The sequence below is a fragment of the Tachypleus tridentatus genome, chromosome 13 (assembly GCF_004210375.1).
Source record: "Tachypleus tridentatus isolate NWPU-2018 chromosome 13, ASM421037v1, whole genome shotgun sequence".
Taxonomy (NCBI): Eukaryota; Metazoa; Arthropoda; class Merostomata; order Xiphosura; family Limulidae; genus Tachypleus; species Tachypleus tridentatus.
Window position 1 is genome coordinate 136,777,107 of NC_134837.1, and position 14,894 is coordinate 136,792,000.

The 14,894-nt window shown below is 32.4% G+C and overlaps 1 protein-coding gene and 1 long non-coding RNA gene across 18 annotated transcripts in view; one reads left to right on the forward strand and one right to left on the reverse strand.

Annotated features, from left to right (window-relative positions):
- The window catches only part of LOC143239507 (uncharacterized), a 30,378-nt gene extending 21,298 nt beyond the window's left edge, over window positions 1-9,080 (forward strand). For 12 of the 17 annotated variants that reach the window (XM_076480651.1, XM_076480654.1, XM_076480646.1 and 9 more), the window contains 7 exons: window positions 399-607; window positions 1,133-1,219; window positions 3,268-3,356; window positions 3,612-3,834; window positions 4,288-4,410; window positions 7,844-8,018; window positions 8,724-9,080. In XM_076480651.1, the coding sequence (XP_076336766.1) occupies window positions 399-607; window positions 1,133-1,219; window positions 3,268-3,356; window positions 3,612-3,834; window positions 4,288-4,410; window positions 7,844-8,018; window positions 8,724-8,907 (1,090 nt within the window). In that variant the 3' untranslated portion in view covers window positions 8,908-9,080. The remainder of the gene's footprint in view (window positions 1-398; window positions 608-1,132; window positions 1,220-3,267; window positions 3,357-3,611; window positions 3,835-4,287; window positions 4,411-7,843; window positions 8,019-8,723) is intronic. The other 5 variants (XM_076480657.1, XM_076480660.1, XM_076480658.1 and 2 more) reach the window with 2 other exon arrangements.
- On the reverse strand, window positions 5,967-10,235 carry LOC143239509 (uncharacterized). Its single transcript, XR_013021218.1, has 3 exons — window positions 10,019-10,235; window positions 7,852-8,037; window positions 5,967-6,151 (listed from the first exon to the last, which is right to left on the reverse strand). It is a non-coding gene; the product is annotated as an uncharacterized LOC143239509 (long non-coding RNA).
- Between the last annotated feature and the right edge of the window lie 4,659 nt (window positions 10,236-14,894).

A 14,894-nucleotide genomic window follows, 5' to 3' on the forward strand; every position in this document is an offset into this window, starting at 1 on the left:
AATGCATTCACTTCACTGAGGTGATATTGTAAATGGCGAAAGTGACTGTTGTTTTTATTGGCTGACATTGAGTGATATTTATTAGCTACTAGAGAAACAAGATATTCCAAATGTTATTTAACACATGATATTTAGTTAGACAATAATTTTCAGAGATGTGATGGAGAGAGAAAGAAAGTATTAGTTTATGCAGAACTTCTTAACTTGTTGGTTTATTGTTTGTTTTTGTAATTCCCAGCTGTTTTAGAATATGTTAAATGTTATTGACCTTCATTTTTCTCTCTGCTGTTGGTATATGCTCTACTTATTTTGATGTTATTTTTGTATCATTTTACATTTGAATGACTATCATGTAATACCTTTTAAGCATAAACATTGTATGGAATTTGTTTTTGTAGTCGTGATACAACTGTGAAAGTATGGGATGCCATAAAGGGAGAAGAAGTCTGTAATCTCAGAGGTCATACAAATTCAGTGAGCAGAGTTGTTTTTCCATCGCAAGAGGCGAGTGCAGCCTTGGCTGTGAGATTGGAATGTCCAAGCTCACAAAGACTGGCTATCAGTGGTGCATTAGACTGCTCTTTAATTGTATGGTCTATTCCTAATGGTATAGTATATATACATATAGCTTTCTACTAATTGTTTTACTAATGTCTTTACTGTTTTTTGCAGGAGTGACTGCTTATTTTTGAAATATTTTGTTGTGGTTAAACATTAGTTTTTTCAATTAGAATTATCTTACATTTTGATTTTGTTATAATCTTCAAACAAGGTATGAATTTATATTCTTTATATATCATGAATTTTATGTTATAGTTCACAAAGTTACATTAGTTTTGCTAGCCTGAAAATTTTCAATAAATATTGTCATCATTATTTCCCTTTTTATTTTTTAGAAATTATAAATCTCTTTTTGTAAAATTTTCTTTTCATACTTTTAACTAATTAGTGTATTTTTGAATAAAATAATTAGTCTCATTATTTTGTCTTAAGTAAACTTACTTGTCTGTTGGTTGAGGCTTTAACTTTTATCTTTTAGAAATATTTAAGAACAACCAAACTTCAAAGTGGGTATTTTAGGTAAATTTTAAATTATGAAGACTTGTAATATTTGTTGTTGTTTCTGGTTTAGGACATTTAATGAAATCAATTTATACCTATAATGGTATAACAGCTGTAGCTATTGTTGAAAAGGAACTTCTAGTCGTTACTGGAACAGGTAAGGTAACATAGGATAATTAGAGAAAAGCTTTATTAGGAAAAGCTGTCTGGGACTCAATTTTGTTCTGATTTTTAGTACTGTAAAATACACCATTGAACTCTAGAGTATGTTGAAGCAACTTGTAAGGGAGCTGGGTTATGCAGAAATGTCAAGAAGACCCAATACTTAACATACATCTGTAATGGTAACCCATAATTACAGTTGCCACATGCAGAAGGAAAGATCTTTCAAAGAGTGAATATTTTAACTATACTGGAATATGAATAGCAGATACAAAGAGAATAGGATAGAAATAGGCATGGAACAAGTAACAAATGAAGAGAGTTTGGAAATACAACTTTAATATCTAGAAGATCTAAAATCAGACTTGCTTTGGCAGCAGTGAAGAGTATGCTCTTGTACAGAACAAAAACATGAACATTGGGCATTACACAAATTAAAGAGACTAGGTCAGATGAACAGCAGACATTTAAGACATCAATTGAAAAGGTAGAAAATGAAGAACTATAAGAAATAGAAAGGCTTTCAACTTGGCTAATAGTAAAGAACAACAGTTTGGGGGGGGGATAAGAGGTTGCAGGCAAATGAAATCTCGTTATGCTGTAAAGCCTACAAAGCACCTTTAGGCTATATCTTCATTTAATCATAAAAAACACAAACAGTTTTTAGCATCTATTTGTATATAAATGTTTGGTACATTAAGAATGATTGAAATAATAATTTGAATAATAATTAATATATAATTGTTACTTTATAGATTCAAGAGATATTTGTTGTTAACTTTATTAATGGTTTTATGCTTATATTGTTACTTAAAGAAAAGTTGCTATTATTCTGCCTTGTATGTGAGGTCATTACTACCCTAATGTAGGATTTTTATTTTAACAAGTTCTTAATAATGTTGAAAAAGAGAAAGAAAGGGGGCTTAGTGAAGATATTTGTCCCTGGACCTGTGCTGACTCTCAATGCTCCTGATAAACATCAACCACAAAGTGGCATGATTGGAAAGTATCTAGCTATGTGAGGATGAGAGTATCTGCCTAAACAATGATTCACCATATGCTTACAATTTTGAACAAACTGTCAGATAAAATGAAAATAATATTTGTACCTGTGGTGTTGACAATGTCATTTTAGAAACTTATTTATAGATAGTAATGTAAAAAAATGCTTTTTTTTTCTCTCAACAGTATTTTTACTGCTATGAATTAAAAAAAAAATACCTAATTTCATTGTATATCAATCAGTTTGATATACAATACTAAAATTTTGTGAAAATCTTTTATTTCCTGTTAGACAAAGTTCTAAGGTAAGAAAGTACAAGGCTTTTATGACATGTCTCTGCTGTATTAAATGAATGAGTTAACTTCTCATTGGTACATGGAAAGCAGAAGAGGGATGTTTGTGAGGATATCTGATGACATTTTCCAAAGATATACTTACAATTAATTTTTTACACTTCATATCAGATTTTGCTTCATGTCTGAAATGCTAAACTTACATTTACATACTTTTGTGCTTAATCTCATATTTTTTAGTGTATATTTAACAAAGTTATCTGAGAGAATCACAAATTAATAATTCTTTTACGACAAAAATTAGCTTTGGTAGTGGAATATGCGATACTTTTTTATTGAATACTTCTGATTAATGCAGTTGAAACCTGATTTGTTGACAACTTAACTACTCGTCACAATCTAGGAAGTACTGAAATATGATCAAACAATTATTGAGGTATGTAACCTTTGTCTAAAATAGAGGATTAATGTATAAGGTATACAAGGATACAACCAACTACAACATCTGGATGGATATTTAGGAACATTTTCTGAATATACCAAAAATAAATTGCATTGATTGTGTCTATGAATCAGTGAAATATCTCAATTTTTCTTGCCAACACAGTATCTTATACAGTTTAAGATGAGAAATATGAATGGTTAGTGAGTGATACTAATAACCCCAAATATTTTTCAGTATAATAAGTAATTTTATAGATATTTAAAGGCTTAAATATCATGTTCAATATATTTAAACCTTTACAGATGGTGGAAAAGTTGAACTTTGGGATATTGTAAATGGAGAAGCTAAATGTTCAGTTCATGGTCATGAGGAAAATGTCACTTGTATAGCAGTAAGTACTGTGACACAAGGATCTATTTTTAATTTTTTTAATGTGAAGAGAGAATGTTATGTTTCTAATTTTTAGTTTATAAAAGCAATATGCTGTTATATTGTACTTTTCTACTTGATTTCAGTTTCTTTTCTGTTATAAAATTGATGGTATAGAAAAGAAATTTTCATTCATACCAAGAAACAGTTTGTTAGATTATATGACCATAATAGATAGGGTAGTTTAATTAGATAGTTATTTGTGTATGTATTTCAGACAAGTGATAGTAATCAGGTGTTTACGACATCAGTGGATGGTGTGGTCAAGGTGTGGACTGTAAGGCTAGGACAGTTTCAGCTGTTATATGCACTCAAAGAACAGTCATCCCGAGGTTTACCTCAACCATTGCGTTGCAGTATGAAGACTGTTTTATCTCATTTAGACAAGATCTACCTAGGAAATGATGGAGCTAACATTAAAATTTTAGATTGGAAAAATGGTATCAATTTAAAATATATTTAAAATATTGAAGTATGGTATGCTTAAAGTATGAGAAAATTTTGTTGACTGCCACTATGCAGTTATGAAGGATGTATTCTTAAAATTTTCATTATATGAGTGTGTAACTTATACATAATGTACAATTTAACCAATTCAAAGCTCTATATATTCTTTGATTGATGTGCTAACTGACTTAAATGAAACATGGATGAATTACTTGTGTAAAACTATTTTTATCATTTTATATTTTCCTTGGATACTAAAAAATAAATGTGCTTTTGCTAAGTTATTGTGATATTTACCTATATTTAGAGGGAAAAAAGATTTTTATTTGTCACATGGTGTTAAAATAAGTATTTACAAAATAAACTTTAAGTTCTTCCAGACTTATGTTACTGAAGTGACAAAAGTATTCAAAGTTGCAATAACTTTAATGATAATTATCTTCTAGGTAGAATGGAACGATTAAGAAACTGTATTCATCAGCATGGTTCTACTGATGCTCTTTGTGTAATGGGTGATTTGCTTCTAGCTTCCAGCTATAATCTAGATATGGGCACTTCTTCAGTCAATTGTAAGTTTCAGGGATATAATGTTAGGTACAATGTAATAAATTTCCTTCACTCATTAAGTTTCTACTAGTTTTCAGTAGTATATTGTGCATTTTTAATTTTTGTTATGTTAGTTGTGTTACTCAGTGACAAAATTAAAGGAATCAGTGAAGTTTGGGAAAACAGTTATAGTTCGAAACCCATGAAAGATGAAAAGTATTGTAAGTATTAGGCAATAAAGAAAAGAAACTAAACAATTTTCTGGGCATTTTTTGTCTTGCAGAACTACATTCATTGCTATCTTAAGCACTGTTGAATAAGATATTGTTTAAAAGGTTTAACCTGACAGAAAAAAGCAACCCTTTTAGTTTCTGTAAATGAAAGGGTTGGACATTTAATGGGAATTGGAAAATTACATTTTTTTCAAAGATCAGTTAGTATTCATTATGCCCAGTACTCACATGTTATATTTTGAGAATGTATGGCTGTTTCATCTGCATTTAACATGTTTTTAAACTTTAGAAAGATGGTACTCTTAATCCTTAATTTGATAATTTCCTGTTTTGATAATCACTTTTATTTTGGCTTGTTGTTTCCTTAGTCTTGTGTTACCTACCCATGTAACAATTACACAAGACAGTTAAATTTATCTCCAGTTATTTTCTAAATAAAACAATGAATGAATTAATCCACTATACTTCAAGCAAGACATCTTCTAATAACAATGCTATAACCATCGTAGATCAACAACTTCTAATAACATTTGACTGACATCTTGGTGTATGGCAACAGACAATCAAAGCTGGTCAAATGTTATTAGAAGTTGTTGATCTACGATGGTTATAGCATTGTTATTAGAAGATGTCTTGCTTGAAGTATAGTGGATTAATTCATTCATTGTTTTATTTACAAAATAACTGGATATAAATTTAACTGTCTTGTGTAATTGTGCCATTGTTAAATTTTCAATGATTAACAACAGATGGTTTGGGGTCATAGAGACCACACACAGGCATTCTAGAGTTAATAAAGAAGTGGACAAATCACCCCTAAGATTGACAAATATATCACATGTCCTCAAGCTATCATAGTAATATATATTGGTAATATATTTGTTTTGTGTCCATATGGAGAATTAGAATTCAGAAACTTCCACGTACATCTGAGCTGTAAATTTGAAAGCCTAAAGGTTTCTCCATGAACTTGATAGTAAGGAAAGTTCCATTCCATGATTTTCTAGTTTACAAGACTGCATGGTGAGTGGGTACCATTTTCGATTGTGTGAATCTGAGGTTTCTTGGGTTATACTATGTTAGTGGCAGAAAGAAAAAGACATTCTGCACTTTGTATCCATATAATAATAATTATGGTCAAGCACTTTGTATCCATAATAAGAATTATGGTCGAGCACTTTGAATCCATTATAAGAGTTATCGTCAAATCTCACTATTTGATTAGAGTAGCACTAGAGTTGGAAGGTGACTAAGTCTGTCACTTCAGATTTAAGGATGGCTAGTGTAGATAGCCCTTGAGTTGCTGTGTATAAAATTCAATAAAATAAACAAGCACACAAGTCTAAAAATCTTACTATTACAGTATATTATAACCATACAGATAAATACCTGTCTTTACAGTGATGTCATTCACATTGTATTAAAGCTTAAATTATTCATAAAGTTAAAATCTAGAGACAAGAGGTTAATATTTTATTTGTACCTAGAGGATGAACTGTCTTTTGCAGAATGTTTAAGGACAACAAATACCCTAAAAAAGAGAAAACATTATAAACACAAAACCCTCCTGTAGATAAATGAAACTTATGAAGTTATGAAAAAAGATATTCCCCCATATCTCAATCCTTGGGGAGAAATATTAGAAGAAGAATATATAAATTCAACATCAAAATAATTTTAAAACACTTTCTACCTTAATTTAGTGCTTAGCCAAGTGAAATTTTTCATGGATTGTGCTACAAACACATTGAAAGAAGCTCAATCATGTTTGGAAAAATGGCTGAAAGGAGAACTTGAACAAAAGTATTGTTCAATGAAAAACACATTAAAACAGAAAAAAATGAAGGAAGCTATTGCCATCTAAGCTCATAACAGTATCTCCAGTTTGTATTAACCATAATAATGGTCAAACACTTTAAAACAAAGTAACAATCAAAGAAGTTAGTCATGTTAACTGTTGTAGCACTGATGTGAAGTTATAGTTATTAAAATTCTTACTCTGTTAGATTGTTTTACCAGTTTCATTTAATCATCTTTGATTGCAAATGTACAACTCTGCTTTACATAAAGTTACTTATTATTGTACTCTGTAGTAATAATAGTGCAGTGAAAAAATCAAACAGTATTAATTGTACAGTGAAAGGGTTAAGCAGTATTAATACAGTAGCTTTGACCTAGCTGGTAATAAGTGTTATTGCTAAATTATATTAAATATATATGAAAAGTTGGTGAAGAGTTTTCTTCTCAATTTTTCGAGTGTTATTTCTTATTTTGTCTGAATAAACTTTTATATGTATATCTAATAATAAAAACTTATGCATAAATGAAGTATTCAGGAAAAAAACTGTGATGGTATTATGACTGATAGTTATAATGTCAGTATATCATTATGTGAAATATAATTAATAAACATTTATCCTAGGTAATAGGATATGCTACTAACCACCTGTTAATTTTTATAAAACATTGAAATTCAGTTGTTATAAAAGTAAATTTAAAATCCTAACTTCTGTATCTACTTCTCTTTCTAGTTTTTTAAAATACTTTTTTGCATATCAGGTTGTGATTTGAAGGTTTTTATTATCATTAGATGATTGGAACTTAAGAAAGCTGTAAAAGTATATACAGTTACTACAATTTAATAAATATTATCAACTGAAGTAGTGGTTTAAGTCCTAATAGATTTTTATTTCATAGAATGTTTAGGCAGAGTATTCATGATGAAACTTTGTAGAATGGACAGCAACTGCCTGTTGAGGATGACATTTTGAAAGTCTTCTTTAAGTCAGTGTGTGGTGGAGGTGCTGATGGTCTTTTATAGTGTTCTGGTGGATTGTGGAGAACATGTTGTGATTGGTTGGATTGTCACCGTTTCTGAATGGAGGAGAGATTTCCTGTAGATTCAACCAGTGGCCACCACAGGTCACTCACCTCTAATCTGGAATCTCTATTACATGAAGGTTTAATAATGTTAATATAAAATGATTCTTTGATTTTTCTTGTCTTCCAGAATTTGTCTGTGTCAATGATTCTAGTTTTCTCTGAGATTATCCTGTTGATGTGGCATGCTCTGCAGTGGCTTAATTTTGCATGCCAAAACGAAGACAAAAGGCGGAAGACTTTTGAAACGTCGTCCTCTACACTTGTGTCTCCACAACAGGCAGTTCTGTCCATTCTATGAAATTTCATCCTAATAGATTTATTTCTCTTTTTTTTTAAATAGTTTTTTACCTTCCTAGTGGAGCTTATCTAACATCTGTGTCTTTTGACAAAGACATGAGGATTTTTTGTTTAGCAGCTACTTTGAATGAAGATGGAGATCTCAGGTTTGTTACTGGAGGGTCCAAACTGCTGGTTTTGGATTTCCTTTCCCACAAGACAAGGAAGAAACGTAAAAGGTACTCAGAATGGTGCATACTACATTAACAAAATTGTAATAAGACATGAATAGTATGAGAAGCAGTTAATGGGTAAAATAAGTTAATTACAACACCAAATGTAATTTGGGACCATTGTCTTAATGCACACTGGTTAAGTTTAATTTACTGTTTAGAAAGGCTTTCAAGCTGCTTTTCATTTATTTATTTTTTTTTTATTAGGAGACAGTTTTACATAATTTTATTACAGGTTATCAGTATGTGTAAGTGTATATGTGATCAGTATTTCTGATACTATATCAAGTACATTAATTGTAAATAGGTGATTAGATCAGCACTATAAAACAATAATGAAATCAATACAAATAAAAAATGTTCTAAATAAGACTGAAAAAGAACAAACATTATTTTTCCATTGCCAGTTCTTGTTGCCATCATTAGCTTATAATGGAAAATTTCTATGGCCATAGCTTCCAAATGCAGTAGGGACATGTGCATTTTGGTACTGTCTGATAGATGGAATATACATACATACATACATACATAGAGACAAAGAGAGATTAAAATAATGTTAGTAATACAGCTAATTATACATTTAAAATAATTAAAGTGTAAATAAAAACCTTACCCTAATTTGTATAAATTGCATGCATAACAACATTATGTAATTATTTACAAGCCTTTAGAATAATTTATATGAAGATATCTTTGTTTTGTTTTTTAAAGTCCCATTGCAGAAATAATTAGAAGCAATTATTTTGAAGCATTATCAGAAGTGGAAGCTAGCCAAACTGAAGAGGAAGATACAGAGTCAGAGCTCACAGATGACAGTTTAGAAGAGGCAGATCAGTGTGAAATGTCATTACAGTCAGGAAAAAGCTGGTTGTCATCCTGGTGTAGTCTGTTATAATACATAAAAGTTTTGTAACCTTTTAGCTTGTGCTGTTTTTGTTTCAGTCAGCTTGTGAAAACAACTTCCCTCCCCCAAAGTGTAAACAGCAGTGCTTGTATATCCATTTATAGTGAAATAGTGATGAAAATTTTCTCATTTGAATATTTTTGAAATAAAGTTTGTTTATTTTATATAAGGCTTTTAAACTAGTTACCAAATACTATTAAAAATTAATACAGATGGAATAGGCTTTATTAGTTATGCAGCCAGCAGGTTGAACTTCACAGGAGAGATGGTGGTTTCTTGATCATGATTGGTAGCTTTATTAATAGCTGTGAAACTGGATGGATGTCCAAAGTCATTGTTAGCTGTGTTATTTCTAACCTCTCAAGAGCTAATCCATTTGTAACCTTGTACCCATGAACACTGTTATCCATGAGGATTCATTATTGTCCTATACTCAGCAAATAAAAAGCCATGCTGCCCACTGTTATTACCATCATAACTGTAGGTACTTCTAATTCGCTTATGTTGTTCCATTGCTCTTTGATTCTTACCTTAATGAAGAAGGTAAAGTAAAACTAAACACTAGTACCCACACATACAAGTAAAACAGGCTATTCAATCTCTTATCATCAGATCAGGGAATCTGTTAGTATAGACATCTCACTTCCACTAGACTTCTTTCCGATTGAAACTTAATACATAACGGGGAAATTTCAAGACTGTTATTTTATGGGATAGGCTGTGCACTTACAGATTATGGCCTTTTGTATTTTAAGGTGTTTTTTTTTACACTGAAACAAATAATTAGAAATATTCAGGAAAACTGAATGTTTACGAAATATTCCAATTTGCGTGACTTGGTATATCGCATAAAAACAAAATACAAGGTACGAAAAGGTTACTTTTGGCATGATACATAAGCTACAGTGTATGAATTTCTACAAATAATGTCATCTGCTTGTTAATGATTTGATCCAATATAAAATATTCTTCAACGCTATTTACCAAAAACACTGATTAATGCTATAAATATGAGTCACGCGAACTATCCACTAGGATAAAAAATAAAACTCGACTAGATAATGAGTGTAGCCAATGAAAAATATTGTCATCATATGCTTACCTGCATAGGTTAGAATGCACAGTTTGGCACTCCTATTAGTAACTATACCTTCAGTTGTAAAGCCAAGAATATCTTATAAAGAGATTACAATTTAAATATACTATGAGTTCACCTGTTACTGATATCTTTTCAAAAATAATCGTCTACCTTCTAGCTTTGCACCTGTACATGTACCTCAACATCACGAAAACCATTTCAGAAGGGAAAGAATTCAGCCTTTCAGTAGTAGTGATACCGTAATGTGCTGCCATCTAGAAGCTGACTACCTCTACTCCTCCATCTTTACAAAAGTAATTACCAGCATATGTAAGCCGAATTGAGACATTTCAGCCAAATCTCCCTCAGCCATGATTAATATTAGTGTTGTTCATTACGATATATGTGAAAACATACACTTTGACCGACAAGGGATTAATATTAGGTTGTTCGAAAAATAATGGAGGAGTTTTGCATAAAAATTGTAGTCCTTTATAGGAATAACACAAAACTGTCTTTTTGTTTTACGACTTCACATATATGTATATACTATTGAAACACTAAATCTTTTTTTTCTATTTGTTAGTGCTTCTATTCTTTTCTAAAACATTATTTCCAATATTTCAGATCCTTACAATTAATGATGGCAAAAAAAAAAAGTTGCGAGTCATTCTTTTTGCATGAATTCAAACTTGGCCATAATGCATTGTAAACAGCTTGTAATATCAACCAAGCATGGGGCGAAGGAACCACCTCTGAAAGTACAGTACAGCGTTGGTTCCAAAAGTTTCGTAATGGAGATGCGAGTCTTGAAGGTAAGGAGAGCAGAGGACGTCATTCTGCTGTTGAAAACAACCAGTTGACAATATTAGTGGAAAGAAACCCGCGCCAAACTGTTCAAGAAATAGCACAAGCATTGGGTGTTGGTATTTTCACAATTTCAAATTATCTCGAGCAAACTGAAAAACCGAGAAAGCTCTATAAGTTGGTTCCACACTAACTCAGTGAGAACATGAAAAGTCGCCGTTATACGCAACAGAACTAACCCATTTCTTGATCGAACTGTCAAATGCGATGAAAAGTGGACCCTTTACGACAACAGAAAACAATCTGTGCAATGGCTCAACCGTGACGAAGCTCCAAAGCACTTCCCAAAGCCAGTGTTTGACCAATAGAAGACTATGGTCGCTGTATGATGGCCTATGGCTGGTATTATCCATTACAGCTTGCTCAGCAATGGTCAAAATATCACTTCGGAGGTTTACTTTCAAGGGCCAGAAAGACCAACAGTTGAACCATCACGATGTTGTACTACTAGTCGCCAGTCGATCCACTCTTAGAAACTTAAATTCATTACAAATACGTAGATTAAGTACGTAATTTTGATACAACACCTGCGGAAATTATTCTTATTGAGATGTATAGGCTACATTAGCTCCCTACTTAATTTTTAAAAATGGTGGCCACCGTTTAATGGTTAAGAACACATCAGCTTGGAATATTCCACAGATGTTTACCGAATAGATTTTGCTACCTGAGTTCTAAGAGAGTAAGTAGCATAATGTTTATTTGGTCCTCAAATGAATTAGAAACGTCAGAGGCCAGTGTTTCAAGTAATACGGTCACTTATTCTAAATGTTTACCAATTACCAAGTGCGAATGGTTCTCGCTAGATGGCATCACGGAAATGCACTCTATGGATCAAAAAGGTTTAGCGATCCACTAACATGATCTAAAGCGCATTTTTTGTCACTTGATAGCCTAGAACACTATTGCTCATTAGTCATACAATGAAGTTACTATCCGAACTGCTTGCCAGCTGTATCGATTAGACGCCTCAGTCAATCATTGGAGCACTCGCGCAGCTCATACACTGGTTCACGAGCTCGGTCAGTGTTATACAAAACAGAAATCTCAGTATCGTCTATTCCAACGGTCTTCACCTACGATTGCTGGTTACGAGTAGTTTATGCTAAGATTAAGACATTTTAGAAGAATTCACTTGACGAAAACCAATTGTTATCTAACTCTACACCGTTCGACTTAGTACTTTCTTTACACTTGTGTTTTGGAATAAAGAGACACAGCTGTTTTAACACGTGCAATGTTACATTATGTTCGAGTTTTCTATCTGATACCATTGATTTTTAAATCTACTTTAGGGACCATTCATGATTTCATCAATAGAGATTATTGTTTGTTTGAATTTTGTGCAAAGCTACTCAAGGGCTATCTGCGTTAGTCGTCACTAATTTAGCAGTGTAAGACTAGAGGGAAGGCATCACCACCCAACGCCAACTCATGGGCTACTCTTTTACCAACGAATAGTGGGATTGACCATAACATTATAACGCCTCCACGGCTGAAAGGGCGAGCATGTTTGGTATGACGGGCATTCGAACCCGCGACCCTCAGATTATGATTTGAACGCCTTAACCCGCCTGGCCATGTCGGGCCTCAATAGAGATTATAAAACATTGTTCCATAATTTCAACATCGACCGCCCCATCTCTTTTACGTAATATAAAATGTTGAAATATAAGACCTGCTGTGGAGTTGAGAGGAGCGAAATAAATGTTAGCCATTTTATCGCAGAAAGACAAACATAAGAAAAATACAACACTGGCATTCAGGGTTCGATTCCCTCCAGTTGATATAACGCTGATAGTTCTATGTATAGCTTTACGCTAATAAATCCAACAACTATTACGTGGTCGTCTTACAATAACATAAACTGAAAGGCAGATAAAAAAATCGTTATGTTATTACTAGGTGCCAGAAGTAATGAGCGTTTAAACTCGAGAATGATAGAAAAGACTAAAGTAATTAGGGATCAACTCAGACGTTTCGAAAAGTTTCTACTTAAAAGGGGGGGGGGACCTATCTACTTACCACCATACGCAATGCAGCTCACAAAGATTTTCTGGGTTTACTGTGAAGTCTGCTGTTGACGTAAAGATATGTTGATGGAGTTGACGTAAATTAAAAACGTTTTTCTTTCTTTAGTATTTTGTAGCAGAAAGCTACACGATGAACAGCTGTCTCGTTAGCATTGTAAGCTCAGTCCCCAGGGAATCATATATATATATATACCGTCTTATATATGAATTACCATAACACATTTGTTACTTTCTTACACATTTTGTGCCCCCTTCATTTCCTCCAAAGATCAGCAATAAACTCGAAACCTCTAACACTTAAATCCAAGATTCGATCCTTGCGGCGATACAGATTCCTTCTTAGCAATAAACACACAGTTGTAATTGTAGTCCAGTATTTGAACATTTTATTGTGTATAAATTATAATGTTCCTAACATAGAGTACACCAAAAAGTAAAATAAATACTCAGAAATTTAGACAGATTCAATTTTCAAATTTATCTTACTTTTCTTCGTGAAAAATCGAGTTTTAAGTATGTTATAAAACAAACATGAACTGTACTTAGAGAAAAATATATTTTGACAAAAGGCAATCTGTAAACGTCTAAGACGTCCTGCATTAAATATATTTTGATATAATGATATTTAGCGTTACACTCTCCCCAGTTGATAATTATGTGACATGTGCTTCTAAGGTTTATCTCTATAATATTAATTACACGCCTTAAAGATTTACAGAAGTTTTAAATTTACTTAGTGAGAGGTTTTCTCAACATCGAGGTTTGGAGTAACAGTTGGTTATTCTGAAGATTAGGGCTCAAAATACACTTGGCTTTTTCGAAGATTAGCTCTCGGAGAAGAGGTTTGTGCCACGCCGGAGGAAGTCAATTTGTGTTTACTCTCCTGTCATTATCTCCATAAATTCTGCGATAAAAGTAAATATTTAAATAAATGTAAATCTTGTAGCTAGCACTATTTAACAATATTTATCCTGTAGGATAAATTACCTAAGCCTACAAAGTGTACAGTTAATTGATTTACTAGTATTTATTATGTTATACTATACAGAATTTTTTGTTTACGAATAATGTGTGTTTGTGTTTTTCATATAGCAAAGCCACAAAGGGCTATCTGCTCAGCCCACCGAGGGGAATTGAACCCCTGATTTTAGCGTTGTAAATCCGGAGACATACCGCTGTACTAGCGGGGGGCGTTTTACGAATAAAAGTAAATATATATGAAACCCGTTAAAAAAGAAAATAAGTCCGAGAAATATGTTTCAGTAGGTTTAAGTAACACTATAAGATAGAAAGTTCAAACAGTTAAGTATTACAATATAAGCAAGGATGCCAGTCATTCCATAATATTAAAGCAAGAAAAACAAAGATTATGATAATAAATATAAATAAATATACACTAATATACTTCTGTTAGTTTTTGATAAATATTTGTTTGTTTGTTCTGAATTTTACGCAAAGCTACGAGGGATATCTGCTCTAGCTGCCCATAATTTATCAGTGCAAGACTAGAGGGAAGGCAATTAGTCATCACCAAACATCGCCAACACTTGGGACACTCTTTTACCAACGAATAGTGGGATTAACCGTTACATTACAACGCCCACACAGCTGAAAGGGCGAGCATGTGTGATGTAATGGGGATTCGAATTCCTGACCCTCACATTATGAATCAAGCCCCTCTGATCACCTGGCCATGCCGCGCCTTTGGTAAAGCGATTTTCTTTAAATGTAAATAAAATCACGCCATAAATCTGCAGAATGTATTTTTATTAGCTCAATATTTCGTTTTCACAGCTTCGCCAGTAGTTATTGATATCCTACAAGCTTCTTCAATTTTTTTTTCAGTTTATATTGGTTTCTTTGTTAATGATTTTAACATATGAAAAATCAAAGGAGTGATTGTGTTTTGCCATGTGTTCAAATACATGAGAAGAAGCTGTCAGATATATATATATTTAAATTTTCTTAAAAGCTGCCAGTTTTTCGGATGTAAGAACTGT